General features: G+C 35.4%; 1 protein-coding gene across 3 annotated transcripts in view; it reads left to right on the forward strand.

The window, feature by feature from the left end:
* LOC117167432 (ferritin subunit) overlaps nucleotides 1-21,370 on the forward strand; it is a 94,985-nt gene that overhangs the window by 16,276 nt on the left and 57,339 nt on the right. For all 3 annotated transcript variants that reach the window (XM_033352359.1, XM_033352360.1, XM_033352358.1), the window contains exon 3: nucleotides 15,023-15,184. In XM_033352359.1, the coding sequence (XP_033208250.1) occupies nucleotides 15,023-15,184 (162 nt within the window). The remainder of the gene's footprint in view (nucleotides 1-15,022; nucleotides 15,185-21,370) is intronic.

The raw sequence follows: 21,370 nt of genomic DNA on the forward strand, positions 1-21,370 counted from the left end.
TATCTAGTCGGGAGTGGTGCTGACTGAAAACAGATGATTTGGAGCGATTCGTGCGCCATCTGTTGGTCATTCTAAGGACTTATTGAACTACCCTCGTACCTACCGGCAAACAGGGGATAATCCGTTATTGACTCTTATGGAAGCTATGCATTTCTTTATATTATTCCGAGGTTCTAAAAGTAAAAAGTGCATCTGGTTGCCATGCGTCTGTTTTAGACTGTACCTTATTGGTACCTGGACATATACAAGGATCTGTTTTATCGATATCATGTGTCACATTTTCAGCTGCGTATAAACAATTATTAAGTCAGGTGAGTACCGCTCAATTTCTCAGTTTCTACATATATTCATTAGCTATTTTTTGTTCTTCACAAGGAAGTTGGTTAGTCAGCACAGTTTTATAAACATTTTGGTAAAATTGTAACCCTTTTAACGTTAAAATTGGCTGAGAAAAATGCGATCGCGTGAAAATCACCCCGACCCGCTTCAAAGTAATGAGAAGTACGAGAAACTGAAAGTCAAACGCGTGCGTACTAAAGGCAAACCCGAATCCATGATATATTTTGTCACTCTGTTATTGTATTTGTATTTTATTATACAAAAGTTGTAATATTGCGGGCTGGTTTTCAAAAATGTTTCTTAATTTGATTGTTTCACATGTCTTTAATAAATCAAACTTAACATTAATTTTCAATACATTTATTTATATTCTTCTATTTTTAAAGTTAATCACAGTTTCTCAAATTGATTTCAACTAGCCTTTACTTTTTTCATGTTTCAAGGATTTCTCATACACATTTACGCATTTTTTATACATTGAAATTATGAAATTCGTAAACGGAAAACATAAATATATTATATTTCAACCGTGAAAAGCCATGAGTATATATCTTTTCGTTTCAAATCACACGATGTTTTCATTACAAAAAAGGACTTCATCAATTGTAATTACATTTTTTTATATACTAGTTTATAATATGAAATCATTCCACCGATAAATCAATTACGTTGTTCTTAAATTAATATGAAAGTAAAGGACACTCGATATATGGGTTATCCCTTTTAGGCCGCCAACTACCTCTGGGGTTACCCCACCGAGCTATGAAACCCACAGTTTTGTCAATAATGACCTCAAATTTGTAGACAGTGCGTATAGAGTGACCACCTAACATAAAATTGATTGTTTTTGTTTAAAGTATAAAAATGGCAAAATACGAACGTTTTTCTTGTCTCCTATGAAAAAAATGTGGGCTACCCCTTTTTGGACGCCAGCTATTCATTTCACTTTAAAATTTATTTTTACGTCACTGCAACAACAGCTGATTTCTTGCCTTATTTTTACTGAATTTTCAAATATGCCAGCGCAATTATTTCGAAAAGGGTCAAATTCGCTTAATCCTGATGTATATATAGTAGGCCGTTAGAAAAATCAGGCTCTTAGCTTAAATCCTTGTCTATGAAATAACAGCGGGCCATCAGAAAAATCTTTCAGTTACGTGAGACCTTTGCTCTGGCAGTCTGGTTTACCCATATATATAGAAACCCTTTCAGTAAATTGCTCTACTGTGCCAATAAAATCATTTTTAATCAGCGGGCTGATGACCTAAAGTATGCCGGAAACAAATAGAATAGATTTTTCATAAAAAAGAGAAAAAACTGTCTTTTTTTTTTAATTTGCTATAGGTTAAAATAAATATTCACTTAAATCACATAATAGAAGAAAAATTGGTTTAAAAGCGATTTAAAAAAGTTCGTCAATAAATAAAATTTTGTTAAAGAAATCATTTTTTAAGAATTATATTAATGCCATATTTGTTATGCATATATTTAAAATTTTTTGAAGTATTCTTCTTATTAACTGCCATACTATAAAAAGTAACAGTACGGAAATGTCCCCCGCCGATTTGGATGAAAATTTGAGAGTTTTCGCAAAGGTTCAAGTTTAAAGGGTAGAAACAACCAGTCGTATTTGAGGGGTTGTTTTCACGCTTGAATTGGAATTAGTGAAGTAATTCGAAAGTTGAATTGCTCATTAGGGGTTTTGGATGTCGCTAAATCTGAATTTTAGGTCAAAATTGCAACACTCAAGATGGCGGACTAAAAGTAACGCCTAAACTTCGAACATGCTGGGTGGTTTCTCCATTTTAACTGGCATCAATTCTGTAATTTGACAACCAAAAAGTTTTCAAAGGGGTTTTCGATGTTACTGAATTCAACTTTGTGATCGAAATTACAACATTCAAGATGGTCGATCCAAAATGACGCGTCCCTCCGTGTCATAGGAGTTTTGCTTTCCTTAAGCTAGAATTAGTAGAGTGATCTGGATATTAAAATACGTCTATAAAGTATAAAATGTTGCAGAATTCGAATTTGAGGTCGAAATTGAAAAACTCAAAATTTCACAATTGTCATATACGTATGATTAATCATCACCAGCGATTGATAAAAAGAGATAGGCCGGGTTCCAATCATGTACAAAACTACGAATTGTGCCGACGTTTCATGAGCATTGCAGTTTACTGCTTCAGGCCTAACCTAAAACTGAGGTATCAGGTTATGGTGATCTTATGTAGACTCTCTACAATGCCTCTGATTGGCTAGAGTGCTCCACCGTGGGAACTGGTCGAACCTGATTGTCTAATCAAGTCTTTTTTTTAACCCGGGAGGACGGAAAGCGAAATCGGATTGGTATTAAACTCATTTTCCTTATTGATGTTATTAGGGTATTTTAAGAGTTCGATTGCTTCTCTATGTTATCATGGAAAGATATTTTTTTTCTATGACTTTTCCTTATCAACTTTTCCTTATCAAACACCCTTAGATTTGACATTTAGTATACATTGGACCGCATATTTTTTGACTCATCGCTACATTTTAAAGATCTTTCGACTCAAAAACAAAAAATAAAATTTGACAAATTACTTACAGTAAGGCAGACACCACTAACTGATACAGTAAAAAACATCTCTGAACAACCTCTTAGCAATGAAATCATTTCAGCCTTATCTAAAGTACATAATATTGCAGTAGCTTCTTCCAAAATGCCGAAAGCAGAAATAATCAGTAATTTGAAATCGACAATATATTCCTTCCACCCGAAAAATCGAATGCCATACCAGTTAAGACGGCCAACATTTTACGCCAAGCCCAAGTTCTCTCCTCAAACTTAAGGGCATGTGATACTTAGAAAATTGTCGATTTTACCAGTTTTAGGTTCCCCGGCTTTTTTTCTAGAATAATAAATATTTTGTCTTAAAAATTTGGGAAATGATAGCGCACAAGTTAACGGAAGTCCCCACACACTTTTTTGTAGGTTAATTCAAAAAAGTTTTAATTTAGCAAAATGTGATTAATTTGCATAGCGCTTAGGAATTTGTATCGATTTTTTCAGTGTTAGATTGCCCCGGCTTTTCTCCTAGGATAAGAAATATTTTGTCGTCAAAATCTGGGAAATAATAGCGAGCATGCTGACGGACGTTCCCGCACACTTTTTTGGTGCTTATTTTTCAAAAAATTTTGATTTTGCCAACAACGTGTGTATTTCTCGAGGTTATGTATGTTACAATTCTCCCGAGCGTTACTTCCAAACTACACAATATTTTTGGCCGAAAACTTTGGACTTACAAATAAACATAGTAACTAATCTCCCGGAACTAACCTTGTTTGCAGGCAATTAAAAATCTTATTTCATCAATAATTTTCAAATTATCGGAAAGGCAGAGATGAAAAACGACGTAACCTCAAAACAATGCATAACATTTTTATTTAGCACAATAAATTGTTTGTGTTATTATCCCTCAAAAAAGAGTCCGGGGACGTCCGTTATGATATTTTATAGCATCTCCAAAATCAGTGCAATGGGATTCCCAATCTCACCTGTAATAGCCAACATCTTTATGAAACATCTAGAGACCAAAATCTTTAACCAATCCAAGCTTAAACGGGAATTTTGTTTCTGTAACGTTGAAGACACTTTTGTCATCTGGTGACAATGACTGGACGAACTAAATCAATTTTTCGATTTCATCAATGGATTACATTCTAACATACAGTTCACCATAGAAATTGAACAAAACAGAAAATTGCCTTTCTTGAATGTACTAGTTTACAAAAGATCTGATAACACATTAGGACATGCACTTTACAGAAAACCCACCCATACCAACGGATACGTACGTAACAGATAAAGATAATTTACAAAAGGAATTACGAAACGTGAAACAAATCCTAACACAAAACGATTACACAAACAAATTGATAAAGCAATAAGAAAAGACGCTCAAAATAATAAGTCAACACAACCTACTAAAGAAAGTGACAGAAACACACGCACCATCCTACCCAACATCCAAGGTGTCATAGAACAAATAGGAAGAATTCTCAAGAAACACAAAATCCAAACCATATTTCAACCACCTGCGAAAATAGAACAACTACATGTAGAAGCAATTAAAATCTTAAAACAACGTAATAATATCAATAGGGACAATGGATATAATACCAAGCCGATTTGGCTTTCCTTCCTCCCGGGTATTAAAAAAAACACTTGATTGGTCAATTAGGTTCGACCCGCCCCTACCGTAGGGCGCTCTGGCCAATCTTAGGCATCGTAAAAATTAGACCTAAAAACAACATAACTTGATACCTGAGTTTCAGGATAGCCCTGAAGAAGAGAACTTCAATGTTCATGAAACGTCGACACAATTCGCAGTTTTGAACATGATTGGAACCTGAAATATCTCTTTTTATCAAAATGAATCATTGTGAAAGCATTACATCTATTTTTACCAACGATTACCCTGGCGGACCGAAGGAACTAAATGGAGCCTCTACAAAGTACCCGTAAAGGCCCCGTTGGGTCCCTATTCGATTCCTTTTTAAAAAACTGAAAAAACAGCAAAATCAACTTCTAAATTGTTGAAATTCGGATTTTGGGTTAAAATTCCCTATAAAAGGTCACGGAATAATCACAATAGTTTTTTTTTTGCGACGGTAAAAAGTTAAAAAAAAATATAAGACGTATAACGCCTGTCGACTGCTACACTTCAAACGCGTCGTCTTTAAGTAGCAGTCAACAGGTGTTATACGTCTTATATTTTTTTAAACTTTTGACCGTTGCAAAAAAAAACCTATTGCAATTGTTCCGTGACCTTCTATAGAAAATTTTAACGTAGAATCCGAATTTCAACAATTTAAAAGTTGATTTTGCTATTTTTTCGAGTTTTTTAAAAAAGGAACCGAATGGGGACCCAATGGGGTCTTTACGGGTACTTTCTAGAGGCTCCATTAGGTTCCTTCGGTCCGCCAGGGTATCAGCAGAGGGTTATCGGTGTCAAAAAATTCGCACCTCACTCTTTGCTGAACCCAGGAATAACTAACGAGGAGGTGGCTAGTATCTATCCCCACGTTTTCTTTTTCTCTCTTTTTTTGTTCATTTTTATTTATTTATTTTCAAAATATTTTTGTTTTTTTTCAAGTAAAAAGAATTTTAATCATATTTTCTTCTTTTTTGAACAATACTTTTCTTTATTTGAAATAATTTGAGCAGAAAATTAGGCAATTATGCTTTTTTCCATTTATTGATCAAAAATTTGTTCTATATACAAAAACAACGTTCAATATATGACAGTTTTCTCCATTATTCGGAATAATGGCTTCAAAAATGGTAATCAGTAAAACCTCTTACATGCACAAAAATGTTGTGCACCATGCACATCTTATAAGGGTGCGTCTCTTAATAAGTCAATCATTGGCGCAAATTTTTTAAGGCCATGTAACGAGTATAACAGCTGATCAAGTCAGCAGAAGTTTGACCTCTAACTTTTTCTGCCGGTAATCATGCAATCTGGTTTACCCGCAGACCTGTAGAAGTTCGAAATTGTCTGCTCCCTGCGATAGTGCTGCTCTGAAACAACTGAAACTAACTCAAGCAGCCACTTAAACTAATTTTAAGCTTAAATTTTAGACTTTTCTATGGGCCGAAAAAGCTCTATACCGTTAGAGAAATAACCTGTGAGTGTTCTATCAGCCTGAATAAACCAGTCCGCCAAAGAAAATGTAACAATTAAATGAAAGTTAAATTTTTCATTAAATTCAGTTAAATGACACTCTCACAAAGAGCCTTCTCCAGTAACCGCTTTTTTGTTAAGTGCCTCACCCTTCCCCTAGCTCTGAATTCAGTAAGCGCCTTGATCCATCAACAGAACCTGTACGTTTCAGAAACTATGACCAGATCTCTCACAGGAAATGCCATAGGGACGCCCATGCGTCTAAGAGATCTTGACCGAGAATATCTACGGGCGTGCCCCCAGGGCTTTGGAGCTTTGGTCGATTTAAATTTCATTTTTTTATCTGCTAAATAATTATTTTCATATGCTTCCTCTCCCTTGAATTCAATGCACAGAGATATAAGAAAGAAAATCAGTGGTTAACTTATAAAGCTAATGGGTATAAACAGATTCTATCAACAACTTATGGATAATCGACATTAGGGGTTATCAGTCTTCAAAGTACAATTTTGCTCTGAAATTGATTGATTTCTTCTTTAGGATAATACGTGTCCATTAAAATTTTAAACCGAACGTTATAAATGAATTATTTATACAAATTATATAAACAAATTTACATCGCGGACTTTTATAGACAGAAAGAAATTGTTTTCTTCTCAGTTTTGTGGGAATTATATAACAAATGATGTTTTCTGAAAAAATGTTAAAACTCATCAAAATTTGTTTGTTTTTTTTAACAAATTATATAAATATATTCACATTGTAGGCTTTTCTAATCGACCAGAAATCAATTTTTCTTGTAATGTTGTTGAATTTTTGTTTAGCAATTACACTTCATGGATAAAATTTTGCCATGCATCACTAATCGTATATTTTATAAAAAAATCATATAAACAAATGTATATTTCTGATAAAAATGTAATCGTTTTTCTTTTATTATTTTTAAAATTATATTCCGAATGATGCGTCATGATGAAATTTTTTTATTAATCTCTATTTGTTCATTTTTTAAACAACTTATATAAGCAAACATAAACTTCAGGCATTTATGGACGAAAATAAAGCGTTCTACATCGTATTTATGTTAGGATAATAGAGAAATGGCGGTATTCTTGCTTTTTTTATAAGAAAGCGGTTAAAAAATCAGGATAATAATAGTGTAATTCGTGTTAAGCAAGAGGGACATATCTACTCGTTTTTATCCCACTACCGACTTTTAAAAACATGTTGACAAAAAATAAAAAAAAAACATGTATAATGAATTGTAAAAAAATTATTTCTTCAGTCTTACGGACACGGCAAAATAAAAACAAATTAGCGCTATCAATTCAACTCCATTTATTTTTAAGACAAAAATTAAAACTTCGACGACGTTTTGGCATCACTGCGTGCCTTTTTTAGAGTATCTAAACAATAATTATAATAAGCTAATACATGATAAATATAAATATTTTAAAAGAAGTTATTATTTATGAGTAAAAAATATTTTTAAAATAATACCTTAGTTTAAAACGAATTGTAAGCGAAACAACAATCATTCCAATTTTTGAGGCAATACCTGTCAACTTTGTTGTGTCATAATTAAAAATAGCTTACACGTTATTAAGTTTTAAAAAAAAGTAAGACTCCTAACAATTATTGAGTATGAGTGAAAAGAGATAGCTTAAAAAAATTGAAGAGACTTTTTCAGCGTGAAAACTACATTATTAACGATTATGAAACCGTTCTAAGTGTTTTGGAATCAACGACGAACATATGACTAGTAGATAAATAAGGCGGTAAATCTTCGATAAAGATAAAAGCAGTATATAAAGTGAAATACAATGATTGGCCAAGTTTCCATAGAATTACTGATGAGGAAGCGTGAACATAAATTAAATTTAAAGATTTAAAGAAACATTTTTTTCTAACTAAAATAAGGTGTTAAAATTTTTTAATTAACTTCGTAAACGTTCAGAGAGACCTGGTATATACGGTAACGTAACTTTTAAATCAAATTTATTGTAAGTATCAATACAATTTACAAATAATTAATGCTTCAAATGGTTCTTGACTAACTAACTGGTATAAAAACCCGCCTTGGTCTGGGAGATATCTCAATTACAATTCACATAATTTATTTGGTCATAAAATCGTTTTAATCAAAGGTTTAGTTGATAGATGTGTCAAATTGAGTGACGTACAATATAGAAAAGAAAATTTAAATCAACTAAAAACAACATTAGTATCTAACAACTATCCTCTTCCTTTAATTAATGACATTATCGTTGAGCGTGTGCGTGAAATTTATAACAGTACTAAAAATAAAAATAAATGGATTGATACTTACAATAAATTTGATTTAAAAGTTAAGTTACCGTATATAGAAGGTCTTTCTGAACGTTTACGAAGTTAATTAAAAAAATTTAACATCTTATTTTAGTTACAAAAAAATGTTTCTTTAAATCTTTAAATTTAATTTATGTTCGCGCTTCCTCATCAGTAATTCTATGGAATCTTGGCCAATCATTGTATTTCACTTTATATACTGACTTTATCTTTATCAAAGATTTACCGCCTTATTTATCTACTAGTCATATGTTCGTCGTTGTTTCCAAAACACTTAGAACGGTTTCATAATCGTTAATAATATAGTTTTTACGCTGAAAAAGCCTCTTCAAATTTTTAAGCTATCTCTTTTCACTCATCCTCAATAATTATTAGGAGTTTTACTTTTTGTTAAACTTTAATAACGTATAAGCTATTTTTAATTATGACACCAAAAAAATTGCCACGTATTGCCTCAAATTTGGAATGATTGTTGTTTCGCTTAGAAAAATTTTTAAACTAAGGTATTATTGTTTAAAATATTTTTTACTCATAAATAATAACTTCTTTTAAACTATTTATATTTATTTTTATTATGTATTAGCTTATTATAATTATTGTTTACATACTCTGAAAAAGGCACGCAGTGATGCCAAAACGTCGTCGAAGTTTTAATTTTTGTTCTAAAAATAAATGGAGTTAAATTGATAGCTCTAATTTGTTTTTATTTTGCCGTGACCGTAGGACTGAAGAAATAATTTTTCTACAATTCATTATTGCATGGTCGGTCGAAGAATGGTATGATTTGGTGTTTGCAAATCTTTACATCATTCAGTGCAATCGATTTAATAAGTTAGTTTATATTTATGAATGGCTATCAATTCTAGCCAAATACAAATTTAACCCAAATTGTTTTATATGGAACCACTGACATGTCTATCCCGTCCAGAGTACTCAAATTTTTAATTTTTTACTGAATAAAACATCTAATAAACCATAAATATTTTAGGATCAGTATCTAAAATTAACATGGTAACCTCTTCGTGTACAAAATTTAAGAAGTGTAATGTGTGTGTATGTGTGTGTACACCTGAATATAATATTTATATATTTGTAATATTATAATTTTTTTCTATTTTCATAAATGCTTCTACCGGTATTAACATTATATTATGTTGTAATTATTCTTACAGTGCATCATTATTATCTGACGAATATTATTCTCTAGAGTGTAATATTATTATATGGTTTAATTTCGTTATATAGGGTTACATAGGTCGAGGTGCTTATAGGATAAGGCAATATTCATAAGAGACAAAGTGTAACGCTGGACACCGAGAGAGAAATGAATAATAAGCAAATCACGCACTCATGCGAACGGCGCGCTAATTACCAACGAACGCCGCTCTGATTAAACCATAAACCGATTCAACTATTCTTGCGAACGACTCGGTGAGACCCCTCGAAGCAAGCCGAAGTTATAAGACTCAAAGACAATCAACTCTTCCCTAGGTACTATCTGACGGGACGACCCGTATAGAAGGGTTGACGGTCCTTGAGTGAGAGGACGGGTGCAATAAATGGTTTAGAAGTTCGTACGTAAGAAAAGTCGCTTTTCAAAGAACGGGTTAAAAATCCAATAAGTAAGCAGAAATTCCTAGAATAAGCGGATTTATTTAACTGTCGCCCTAGGCTGGATGCAGAGAGCGGGAAGCTCTATACGTAACTGTGATGAGTCGGGAGGCAGAGTGAGTCTCGGTAAGAAGAAAAAGAAAAACGGGTGGGGATGAGGGGACCCCAACCATCGCCGCCTCTTGTGAGATCCAATGAACGGTAGTGGGCGGCTGGCGCGGCGTCGCCTCAAAAGGCACGCCTAAGACCGAAAATACACCGAAAGATAAAAAACAGACTGAAACCCAATCTAAAAAACCTACTGCCGCAACTCATCACATTGCAGAGAGTAACTTTCTTCAAATAATTGCTGCAGTTCGGAATGTACCCTCTCAAGACATAAAAGTTGACCTAGTTGACCTAATAAAAAAGCCATGACTTTAACAACCGAAATAATGGGGGGAAATATAAGTACGAATGAAGCTATCAAACAAACAGCTGAGATTATAACAAGTATATTATCAATTGCTTTTAAAAATGGCAGCCGTCAATAATAACTCTGTAAAAATATTTTTTTGGAACGCTCAGTGAATCTTCAAAAAAAGACATGAATTAGCCACAAGAATAACATTGCCATTTGCATGCTTAGCGAAACTTTACTACGTGAATCCCTAAAAATTAATCTAGTTCGCGGCTACAAACTATACCCGAAATAACACGAACAGAGGTACCGCGATCTTAATTAAAGAAAGTATTGACCATCACGAACTAAAAATTCCTGAACTTGAAGTATTTGAAGCTACGGCTATACAAATAAAAATCCATGGAAACCCATTTGCCGTCGTCTCGCTCTACCAGACTCTTTCTCGGGAATTCATCAAAAATGATTACCTCGCTACAATTTTGTAAAAGCAAACTGGCAAACATGCAACTCAACCCCTCAGACTAATATTAACAAATACGATTCACCTCTCAGCCCCGAGATTGAAGACCTGATCCACACTCACAATAAACTCTGCCGAACGCATGAAAAAACTAAAGCTGTATCCTTAAAATCGTCAATAACCACCTTAGGAAAACTATAGCAATTAAAGTTCAAGAGAACAGATGCCAACATTGGAATAAAGAAGTCGGTAAACTTCAAATCAAGGATAACTCTATGTATCGTATGACTAAAGCCTTAACAAAATCGCGAACTAATATTCCCCCTCTCAAAAATCCAGACCAAACGTTCGCGCTCTCTCCTGTCGATAAAGCAAATCTCCTAGCGGAAAATTATGAAAGTATCTTCGCTCCACATGACGAGCTATACGATCAAAAAGCTTGCCATCTCTTGCCTGAAACTCCTTGCTCTTATCTTTAATTCCTGTATTAAACTAAGCTACTTCCCTGAACCTTGGAAAATAGCTCACATTTTAGTTTTTCAGAAAAAAGGCAAGGATCCATATCATCTAACCAGCTAGAGGCCCATTAGTCTTCTCAATACAATGAGCAAAATCTTTGAAAAAATAATACTCACTCGCGTAAACTTTCACCTCGAAGAAAACAGCATCCTTAAACCGCAACAATACGGTTTTAGAAAAGGTCACTCTACGCAGCACATGATGCTCAAGCTCACCGAAGCTATTAGCTTAAATTTCAATCGAAGAAAACATACTGGAGCTGTTTTCCTCGATGTAGAAAAAGCTTCTGACAGTGTCTGGCATACAGCACTGCTAAAAAACTAATAAATTACAATTTCCCAAGAGGGCTCATCCTATTTATAAAATATTATCTTTCTAACAGAAAATTTTCAGTCAAAATAGGCCAGACACTCTCAAAAGAGAAACTCATCCGAGCGGGTGTGCCCCAAGGCAGCATTCTACGACCGGTTTTCTTTATTATCTACCTAAACGACATCCTTGAGGTCCCCGAAGTTTCAATTGGACTATATGCAGATGACACCGCGTTATTCATTTTTTCCTGGTCCATTCCAAAAATTTTAAAACTACTTAACAAAGCTCTTGAAGTCATCGAGGCTTGGGCTAAACTATGGAGAATAAAAATAAACGTAACAAAGTCAGAATCAATTCTTTTTTCAGTTAGAAGACCAGTTAAAGTAGATTCACCCAAAATGTTTAACGAACCAATAGAATGGAAAAATTCCATAAAATACCAAGCGTTAACTTCATAAAAGTCTTAATGGGAAGCAGCATATCCATGAAACCAAAGGGCACGCTGCGGGGTTCTCTGGCGCTTAAATCCCATTATTAATAGACACTCTAGTATAAAACCCGAATATGGACTCCTAATCTACAAAATTTTTATCCGACCTATCATAACTTATGCATGTACAATATGGGGAGGTGCGTTAAAAAGTAATATCAATCACATTCAAATCATACAAAAAAAATTTCTCAGACGTATCGCAAAAACTCCCAGATATCCTAAGAACTCTGTCCTTTACAGAGAGTTTCAACCACCATACATTTAAGAGTATATTAAAGAAACCGCCATTAAATTCTACGAATCTGCATTATCATCACCTTTTGAACATATTTCCTCTTAAGGGAAATATAGTTTTGATCCATTTCGCAAACACGCGATGCCAAAAGGCTTTCTTATGAAATAAGTCACCCAGGTTGAAGTAGCCCTGCCAACCCCGACCTACTAGAAACTTTCTTTTTTTCGTCTCTATACCCCCACTACCTTCTCTTCTTCTTATCTCATATTTTCTTCTATAAAATAAATTAAGAGATTTTTGTGGTTTTTTTCCCACTTGCGGGCTTTTTTCCACACACAATGAACGTCACTTTAATTTCCAGTCATGTCAAATTTCTCTCAGATTGTGTAACAATCCCCAAACGGATAACGCACAACTTCTTCCAGTCCGATCATTCTTCGGGGAGATCACTAATCGTGATCGCGCGACTGCCGCGGCTTCGCCGCGCCAGCTGCCCGCTCCCGTTCATTGGATCTCACAAGAGGGGGCGATGGTTGGGGCCCCCTCATCCCCACCCCTTTTTCTTCTTCTTATCGAGACTCACTCTGCTTCCCGACTCATGAGTTACATATAGGGCTTTCAGATCTCTGCGTCCAGCCTAGGGAGACAGTTAAATAAATCCGCTTATTCTTGGAATTTCAGCTTCTTGAATTTTTAACCCATTCTTTGAAGAGCGACTTTTCTTACGTACGAACTTCTAAACCATTTCTTGCACTCGTCCTCTCACTCAAGGGCCGTCAACCCTTCTATCCGGGTCGTCCCGTCAGATAGTACCTAGGGAAGAGTTGACTGCTCTTGAATCTTATAACTTTGGCTCCCTTGGAAGGGTCTCGCCGGGTCGTTCGCAAGAATAGCTGCCTAGTAATTCCTCCGGATAGTGAAAGCAACGAAGAGAGCCGGACACCACGGTCACCGACTATCGGCAGGAGTCGATAGTCTGCAATCGAACCGGACGACAGGAGTCGCCGAACCAACACGCCGTCCGTCACCAGGAGGTGAACTTCAAAGGTGAGTCTCATCACCTGGAGGTGATAAGGTTTTGGAGACACTCATCACCAGGAGGTAAAAACTATCGATGAACCAGCGACATCTTTATTTCCTCGCGGACGGTCCAACAGCCGCCAATACCCGGCGTCAGCCCGAGACGAGTCCTAAGGAAACGTAGAACCGCCAGAGCCGGACAATTGCTGGCTCGAAAAACACTGATACCAATCACCGCCAACCAAAATCGAGCCACGACTCTAACCTTAGATACAGATCTGGTGATTCTTGGGAATCCACAACACATTCCGGCCGTATTCAATCCTTCAACGAGGAAGCCTTAGGAGAAAGTAAAAATTTACAAGGAGCACCTGAAGGTGTAGCCTTCAGGGAACGAACAAATCACTTACGACGCATGGTCCTCGGGGTTGCCGGGAACCTAATAGTATTTGAAGCAGACGGAGTGTGTGCAAACGACAAATTTTATGAACCAGCCAAACCAAGGGTTCGGTTCCGGTATCCCGGCCACTTTGAAGGGGGCACGGTGGTTAGACTTCAGGAGGAGAGGAACTTCATCCTCTGGAAGTTCTTCTAGAGCCAAGGGTTATAGACAACCGCCTTATTGATGGACCAAAATAACCCTTGGAAGTTTTTTTTACAAGCCTAGGGGCGCCGCACGTATCTGGAACCACCCGTAGTCGCCAAGGCACTCCCCAGGGTATGTTAGACCTGGATGCCTGGTTACTGAAGAAACAAGGTGACGTCTTCTTGGAAGTGTATTATAATATCTACAATGTCCACTTCTTCATATAAATTGTTTAGAAATCATATAAATTCTATTATTCAATAAGGATGCATGTAAAAAACATTGCCAACATGATTTCATAAACCCTTACAATGTGTATTTTTTTATTTAATTTTTATAAAATTTTAATGATTCCATTGTATCACAATATTATTCTAAAGAACATCATTTGCAATATAATTTCAATAAGGATAGAATGAAGAACAATTATTCGCTGCCTATAAACGCTTGAAATGTGGATTTATTTACTTAATTTGTTTTAAAAAAAGATTAGTAGTGCATGAAAAAATTTGTCTATAAAACATTATTGGCATTGTAATTTCAATAAGATTAGAAAAAAATTGTCTTATTGATGTACATTTGTTTATATAATTAAATAATAATATCCAATCTTAAATTTTAATAGCTACTTATCATCCTGACAATAAAAGCCAATAATTGCAGGGCAGAAATATATTTTGAAGACGAATAACACCTAATGTTCATTATTTGTTAATAACCATTACCTTCACAATTTTTTCTCTCCTGTACCTCTAGTGGCGAAAAAATTTTTTTAAATTTTTGTTGTAGGAGATGAGAAATTAATTTTTAAAAATTAGAAATTTTGTTCGCTATTTGAATTAACACAAAAAATAAATAAACAAACAAATATCAGAAATTGGCTCTCACTAATCTATGAAGAATTTAGTTTTTCAAAACAAAATCTAAAATCGGTCCAGAATTTCGTTCCAAATGTAATTTTAAACCTCGATTTTTAGTATTCTTTGCTTTTTATATAACTCGCTTTTAAGTATTCTGTATTTCTATGTTATGTTGAACTTTTTGTAGGGTGCACATTTTGCCCGTGACTCCGTAAACCGACCAGGATTCGTTAAGCTCTTCATAGAAGCTGCCAGTGAAGAGAGAGAACATGCAGTAAAAGTGATTGAATATTTACTTATGCGTGGCCAGCTCACGAGTGACGTTAGCAAGCTTCTGAAATTTCCTCTGGTAAGTATACAAGTAGGCATTAGAGTATTCCAAAATAAGCGACTGTTTAAACTCTCATACTTAGTAAAAATGCCTGATATAACACCATATAGAAACCTAATAAGTTTGCCTTGTATTATGTTCTTTTACCTTTGAGAGCAAGTTTTGTATCCCCTTTCTATATGGTTTTGTGTTTGGTATTAAATAAATTCGAAACTGGAAACGACTAGAATCTGATGTACTGTATAGTAGGAATTCGCAGTGCTTTACCTATCTAATTGAGTTTATATGTTGCGAAATAACTAACGCAGTGGATCTAATTATGATTCAAAATGTTTTGTATTCATTACGGTTTCTTAACGAAAAAAAAGTAATTTCTTAACTTATTGTTATATAATCTTCATTTTGTATAGTTATAGAGTACACAATTTCGCAAATACGGTTCTGACACGTATAATAGCACGCTTAAACCCATTGAAAAATCGCCCTCGCTGAAGAGTCGAACCTAACGTATACTACCTACAACTTGTGTATTATACCGCGCGCTCTTAGTTATTTTGCTGTCGATGTACTTGGATCTTGGTACAAAAGCTGGCCCAATTATTTTAAGTTAGCGTCGTACCAAGTCATACGGCGAGCTTCAGCGATTTTCAAACTAAAAGTTGTTAAAATCAATGTTTCTTTAAAGAAGCAATATTTCTGATTATTAATATGTAGTTCTAAGACAAATAAAACAATTTCGAAAAACTTTAATAAACAAATTTTATAAGGATTTCTAATTAAATGCTACTTATTTCAAATACGGCTCAATATTCTTTTTTCGTCAAATATTTAAAAGTTTATAAAGTATCCAAAGATAATGAACAATGAAGAAACGTCAAGTGCAAAAATTCGTTAATAATCTTGGTGTTTAATTCTAGTTCTTTGTCTAGTTTTTAATGCGAAACAACAGTTCTTAAACAACATTTTTAAATGTGTGAAACACACATAATAGCCTCAATGATAAAGGGGTAGCTTTATATTCTATACAAAAACTTCAGTAAAACTCACAGTGTTTAATTTATCCAATTCTTTTATCACACTTTTTTACTCATATCAGTTTTAAGTGAGGACTAACTTTTTCAAAACAACAATTTAAAATATGCAAAACAAATAATTTATATTCATTTATTTCACAAAGGGATCAATACGTTTTTTCTTTGTAGTTTTATCCGATAAAAACGATCTAAAACTGTTAAAAAATAAAGAACAGTGCAATTAACCCTCAAGCGGGCGCGTGAGCGGTAGCCTATTGCTTTTGACAGAAAAACCTGCATACCTACAGCCTACGGGTATCCATATCCAGAAGCTTGGGAGGGGTTTGTATTCTCTAGTTAGTATATATGATGCAATATAGCATTGCCGTCACCTCTGGGACTGCAGGTCGTGTGTGCCAGTCATCATCAAAAGTTGGAAGGGTCAGGTTGTCGGTAATTTACCGCCGTACAAAATCCAGGACAAAATTCAGTACAAAATTATGATAACGCTACTTTCATGAGAATTTTTATTCTTAATGGAGATACGTATCGATTATAGGAATATGGTAATGAATGCGTTCCTATTTTGATATACCTAGTACAGCAATATTATGATACTTGATTACCAAACTTTTATGAAACTGTTTATTGTATATCTATTTTATATATTGTTCAAGTCTTAATAAATAGTTTCATTGTTTAAACATGTGTTTTGACGATTCTATTAAAAATAACACCGATTACAAAGGTTTATGGTACACAGTTTGCGATTGATCTCATTTGATATCATACGTTTTTAACTTGGCTTTTAATTTAAAAATAAAATTCATAATTCTTAATTGAAAACATTTGTAAATTATGTATAAGTTATCAAATCACATTGGCGGCAAGTTTTGACTTATTTCAATTTTCATTTTATTTTCCACAATGTATATTGTAAAAAAAACTTGTTTATCCAAAATATATTGTTTTCTGTACAGAAACATAGAATTTTAATCCAATTATTTTAATTCCGATTATCCACTTACTATCCTAATAGAAGCTATTAGAAATGCAATTTTGTACCTGTACAACTTTCGTTTAAATAAAACCTAATAAATACCTAATAGAGCAACCTTGAAGGCTGCTTTCTGAATTTTGATCCAGTTAATTTAATTTTGCTTAGCCGCTAATAATCTTAAGACAGTCTATCAGAGAAGCAAGTTTCTACTTTTTGCACGGAAAGAAATTTCAAGATCCAATTTCACGGAAGCGCGTGATTTTAGATATAAAACTTTTACGTGCTTTAAATTTCGAGGCCGTTACTTTAAAAGCAATGGTTCTGAGATTTTAGTTCTCGTGCCAAGGCGTGATAATATCAAGGAGTAGTTCCGTGAAATAATCTACTAAAACGTTTCTCCGTGTAACATTAAGAGGAAATTAATACCACATTGGTTCTGATTAGAACCTATAAGAAAAATATAACGAAAATCATATTGGTTTACGAAAGCCTAGTGGGCAAGAAATTTAAGAACGTAATTGAAACGTCCTAAAAACGTTTCTATGACGGTTTTTGTTTATAGAACATTATTTGGACTGACTTAGGATGTTATTGTGCCTTTCTAATGATGTTTTTTAACGTTTCTGCCCACTGGGAGCCTAATAGAACCACATGGAAAGATTTTTTCAATTTCAATTTCCTTTCCAATAGTGGATGAAATACCGAAGACAACCGGTTAGAATCCAAATTTAAAATAAAAAAAAACTTACTGTTAAATTAATTCAAATTAACTCATAGAGCCACTTTGAAGCATGACGCCGCAGAATGATTCAAGGGGTGAGTCTTTTAAAACAAGCCCTTATGAGCTTGTTTTGTTACGGATTCGGTGGAGTGTCGATGCTGTGTAGATTTTGGATCCGATGATATTTTCGGAAGTCGTACGACAACTGAATTGGGCCTCTTTGTTCTCTGCTGGGGTCTTTGAGGTCGGTGGTCTGGTATCCAACGTTGCGGTGATAGGATGAGTCGTCTTCGTTTATTACCAAAAACCATCCTCAAGGCTCGCTGTTTTTGGGAAGGCCTATGCATGGGTAACTGTGGAGGTCCTTGAACTACCGGGTAAGGAGGTAGCTCCAGAGCTGTATATTCTACCTCTTTGTGATGACGCCCTTCGCTTTTCGCTTACGATTCTTTTTTTGCTTACTAACGACAGCCTTACCATCAATGAAAGTTATGTCCGCCGCTATAGTGGTTGGTCGAAAGACCTTTTCGGGGGAAGCCCTTTTGTTCGCCGTGGGTCAGTCCGCGTAAATGAGGGACAATCCAGGTAGAGATGGGGGTGACAGTTGGATTGAAGGAGTCTGGAGATCTAAAAAATTATCTGCTCCGAGGGATTTAGTCAAAGTACCCGAGATCCGTGAACTAGGTTCTTCCGAGAGGGAAGGCTTCTTGGTTCTCCCAATCTCCTCTTCGTCCAAGGTAATCGGGATTGGCGAATGGTCCTTATTTGGTGGGGTCGACACCTCGTTAACCTGAAGAGCTTCCTCGGTCAGGAAAAGCTCCTGTTCTAGGAAGAAGGCTCCAAGGTCGGGTAGTTGAAACAGAGGGACCTGGGTGAGCTGATGGAGAGATAAGTTCTCCAAATTCCTTGAGGGCCCGTCGTTAGGTTAGTCTCGACGATTGAAAAAATCTCATTGGAACGAGGCGCTGGGAGAGGACTGCCGTTATACCTCGGGCAAGTGGGATCGTATTCTTCAACACCATCAGAATTTTATGATATTGTGGAATTTGATATCGGTAAAATACCTGTTTTCGTAGATTGAAGATATGACAGATACGAGCGTAGCCATTTTTCCGGTTGGGCCCGCGTCTTTTTTCAACCTGACGTCCTGTACTCTTGTGGAGCGTTCCGCTGCTCACTTCTCCTCTTTTCAAGACTCGGTTTCTTTCTCGCGGGCTCCATCTGCACTCACAGATGACTCCAATGTAGACATTTTCCCCTTTTTTGATTGCCCACGCGAAAAATGAAGGAATAAAAGTTTTAGTTTCGGAGCACAAGTGAGAAGATTAAGTTGGATACCTGAGTAGGAATCGAAGGAACGGCAACTAGCAGCTTTAGAATCCCTATGCTTCTAAAAGTACCGTAGGTAAAGTGAGATCCTAGATCTTCGTTAGAGAACCGTAGGATAATAGTTTAGAAAGAATAAAGAGAACCTAGATCCTACAAAAGAACCGTAGGAGAGTAGGTTAGAATGTTTGAGAACCGATGGAATAACAGTTTTAGTTTCGGAGCATAAGTGTGAAGATGAAGTTCGATACCTGAGTAGGAATCGAAGGAACGGAAACCAGCATCTTTAGAACCCCTATCCTTCTAAAAGTACCGTAGATAATGTGAGATCCTTGATATTTGTTAGAGAACCGTAGGGTAATAGATTAGAAAGAATAAAGAGAACCTCGATCCTACGAAAAAACCGTAGGAGCGTAGGTTAGAATGATTGAGAACCTCGATATTTCTGAAAGAACCGTAGGAGAGAAAAAAGACCCTCGATCCTGGTAAAAGAACCGAAGGAAAAAGAAATAACCTCGACCCCTGTAAAAAAAACCGGAGGAAAAAGGAAGAGCATAAGGCAGACAGAAACTAGATTGAATTGGCAGAAATTCATAGTGTAACTAGTAAAAGAGATCAAGTCGACAATAAGGTTACCTGCGATCACTTAAAACCACCTCCTGTGGTGGACCGGCGGAATCTCCAAGGCGAGGCTGCTACGTTTGACCAACTTTCTGTTTAGGGTGGTCTTTGCGGACTAACGTCCTATACCGCAAAAGGAATCGGTTTCGATGGCGAACGCATTCTTTGAAAAACGTGTACGGGACGAAGAGATGTGATCATGGTTCGACAGATGAGATTATACTGCCTCGCTGCATATGTCAGAGCGCGGGAGAAACACAGTTCTTTTCTTACTGACGTCCCGAAGAGAACTAAACTCGATGATTCCCTCATCGAGTCCGTGGTGTTCGCACTGTGGCCAGACTCGTCACTATTTTATAAAGCGTATTTTTTCCACTAGCAGCATCATTGAAGCGTGGCAAATATTTAAATTCTATTGTGGTTATTATGAAGAATTCCCAGAAAAGTAATTAGGTAAAATATGATAAGATGATGGTAAAAAAACGCAAGGTATTTTTTTCAGCGAAAACATCATTTATAATCTCCTGATATCTCCCAGTCTGTTCCTAGCCTAATTGATTTTATTAACAACTTCCTTTCAAATATCTCAAACGATTTAAATCAGAAATCTACTAAATACTCAAGAATTCGTAAAAATTCACAGACATCTGGACCTCCATGCCCCACAGAAATAATTCTCAAGTCCGAACAAGCTGCACAAACTATGCTCCAAAAATCTTGAAAATTGAGGAAACAGCGTCAACAGACGGATTCTATAATGGAGATGAATCTCGCACCCTATAGGACCCCAGTGTATCGAGCGAGTCTCAGCGAGATGAAGAAAATCATAGAGGAATGGCCAGCTCATGGAGAAAAAGATATGAAACTTGTGTTTCTTCTGGGAAAGCCCAAAGTAACTACTACAACTCATTGTCGCTAAGTAATTACTCAGTACACAACTCCAGGTTAGGTATTACTCATACTCACTCCGGCGAAGTAACACTTTTAAAGGATATTTGAATTTATTATCAAAATTTAAGAGGCATGAGTAATAAACTAAAATCTCTTATAACATCCCCTGATATTTTTAACTACGATATTTTGAATGTGTCTGAGACTTGGCTAAATCCTCAAATCAATAATACTGCTGAATTTTGTTGTTGTGAGTTTTCTTATATTTACATATATGAAAGCTTAAACAAAGAGGGTAGTGGCATCCTTATTGCCACTAAGACTAGAATTGTCTGCTTCTTGTTAGACTTTACCCCTATTAGTCAGGTATTGCCTAAAGTATACCTCGTTGCTATTAAAGCTACTCTTGAAAACATATTTTTATTATATTAGCCAGGTAGATACCACATGAAACTTAACTTTAAGACGTCAACTTATTTTTTGAAGTTTTGACTAGTCTGTCACTATTTGAACAATTTTTAGAGCTGTCTAAAATTAATAAAATATTGTCTGTACGTTGTCTGTACGTTGTCTGTACATTGTATAATTAAATATTGTCTGTACATTATCTGGAAGAATAAACTTTTAATCGT

Source organism: Belonocnema kinseyi, chromosome 2, assembly GCF_010883055.1.
Source record: "Belonocnema kinseyi isolate 2016_QV_RU_SX_M_011 chromosome 2, B_treatae_v1, whole genome shotgun sequence".
NCBI classification, from domain to species: Eukaryota; Metazoa; Arthropoda; class Insecta; order Hymenoptera; family Cynipidae; genus Belonocnema; species Belonocnema kinseyi.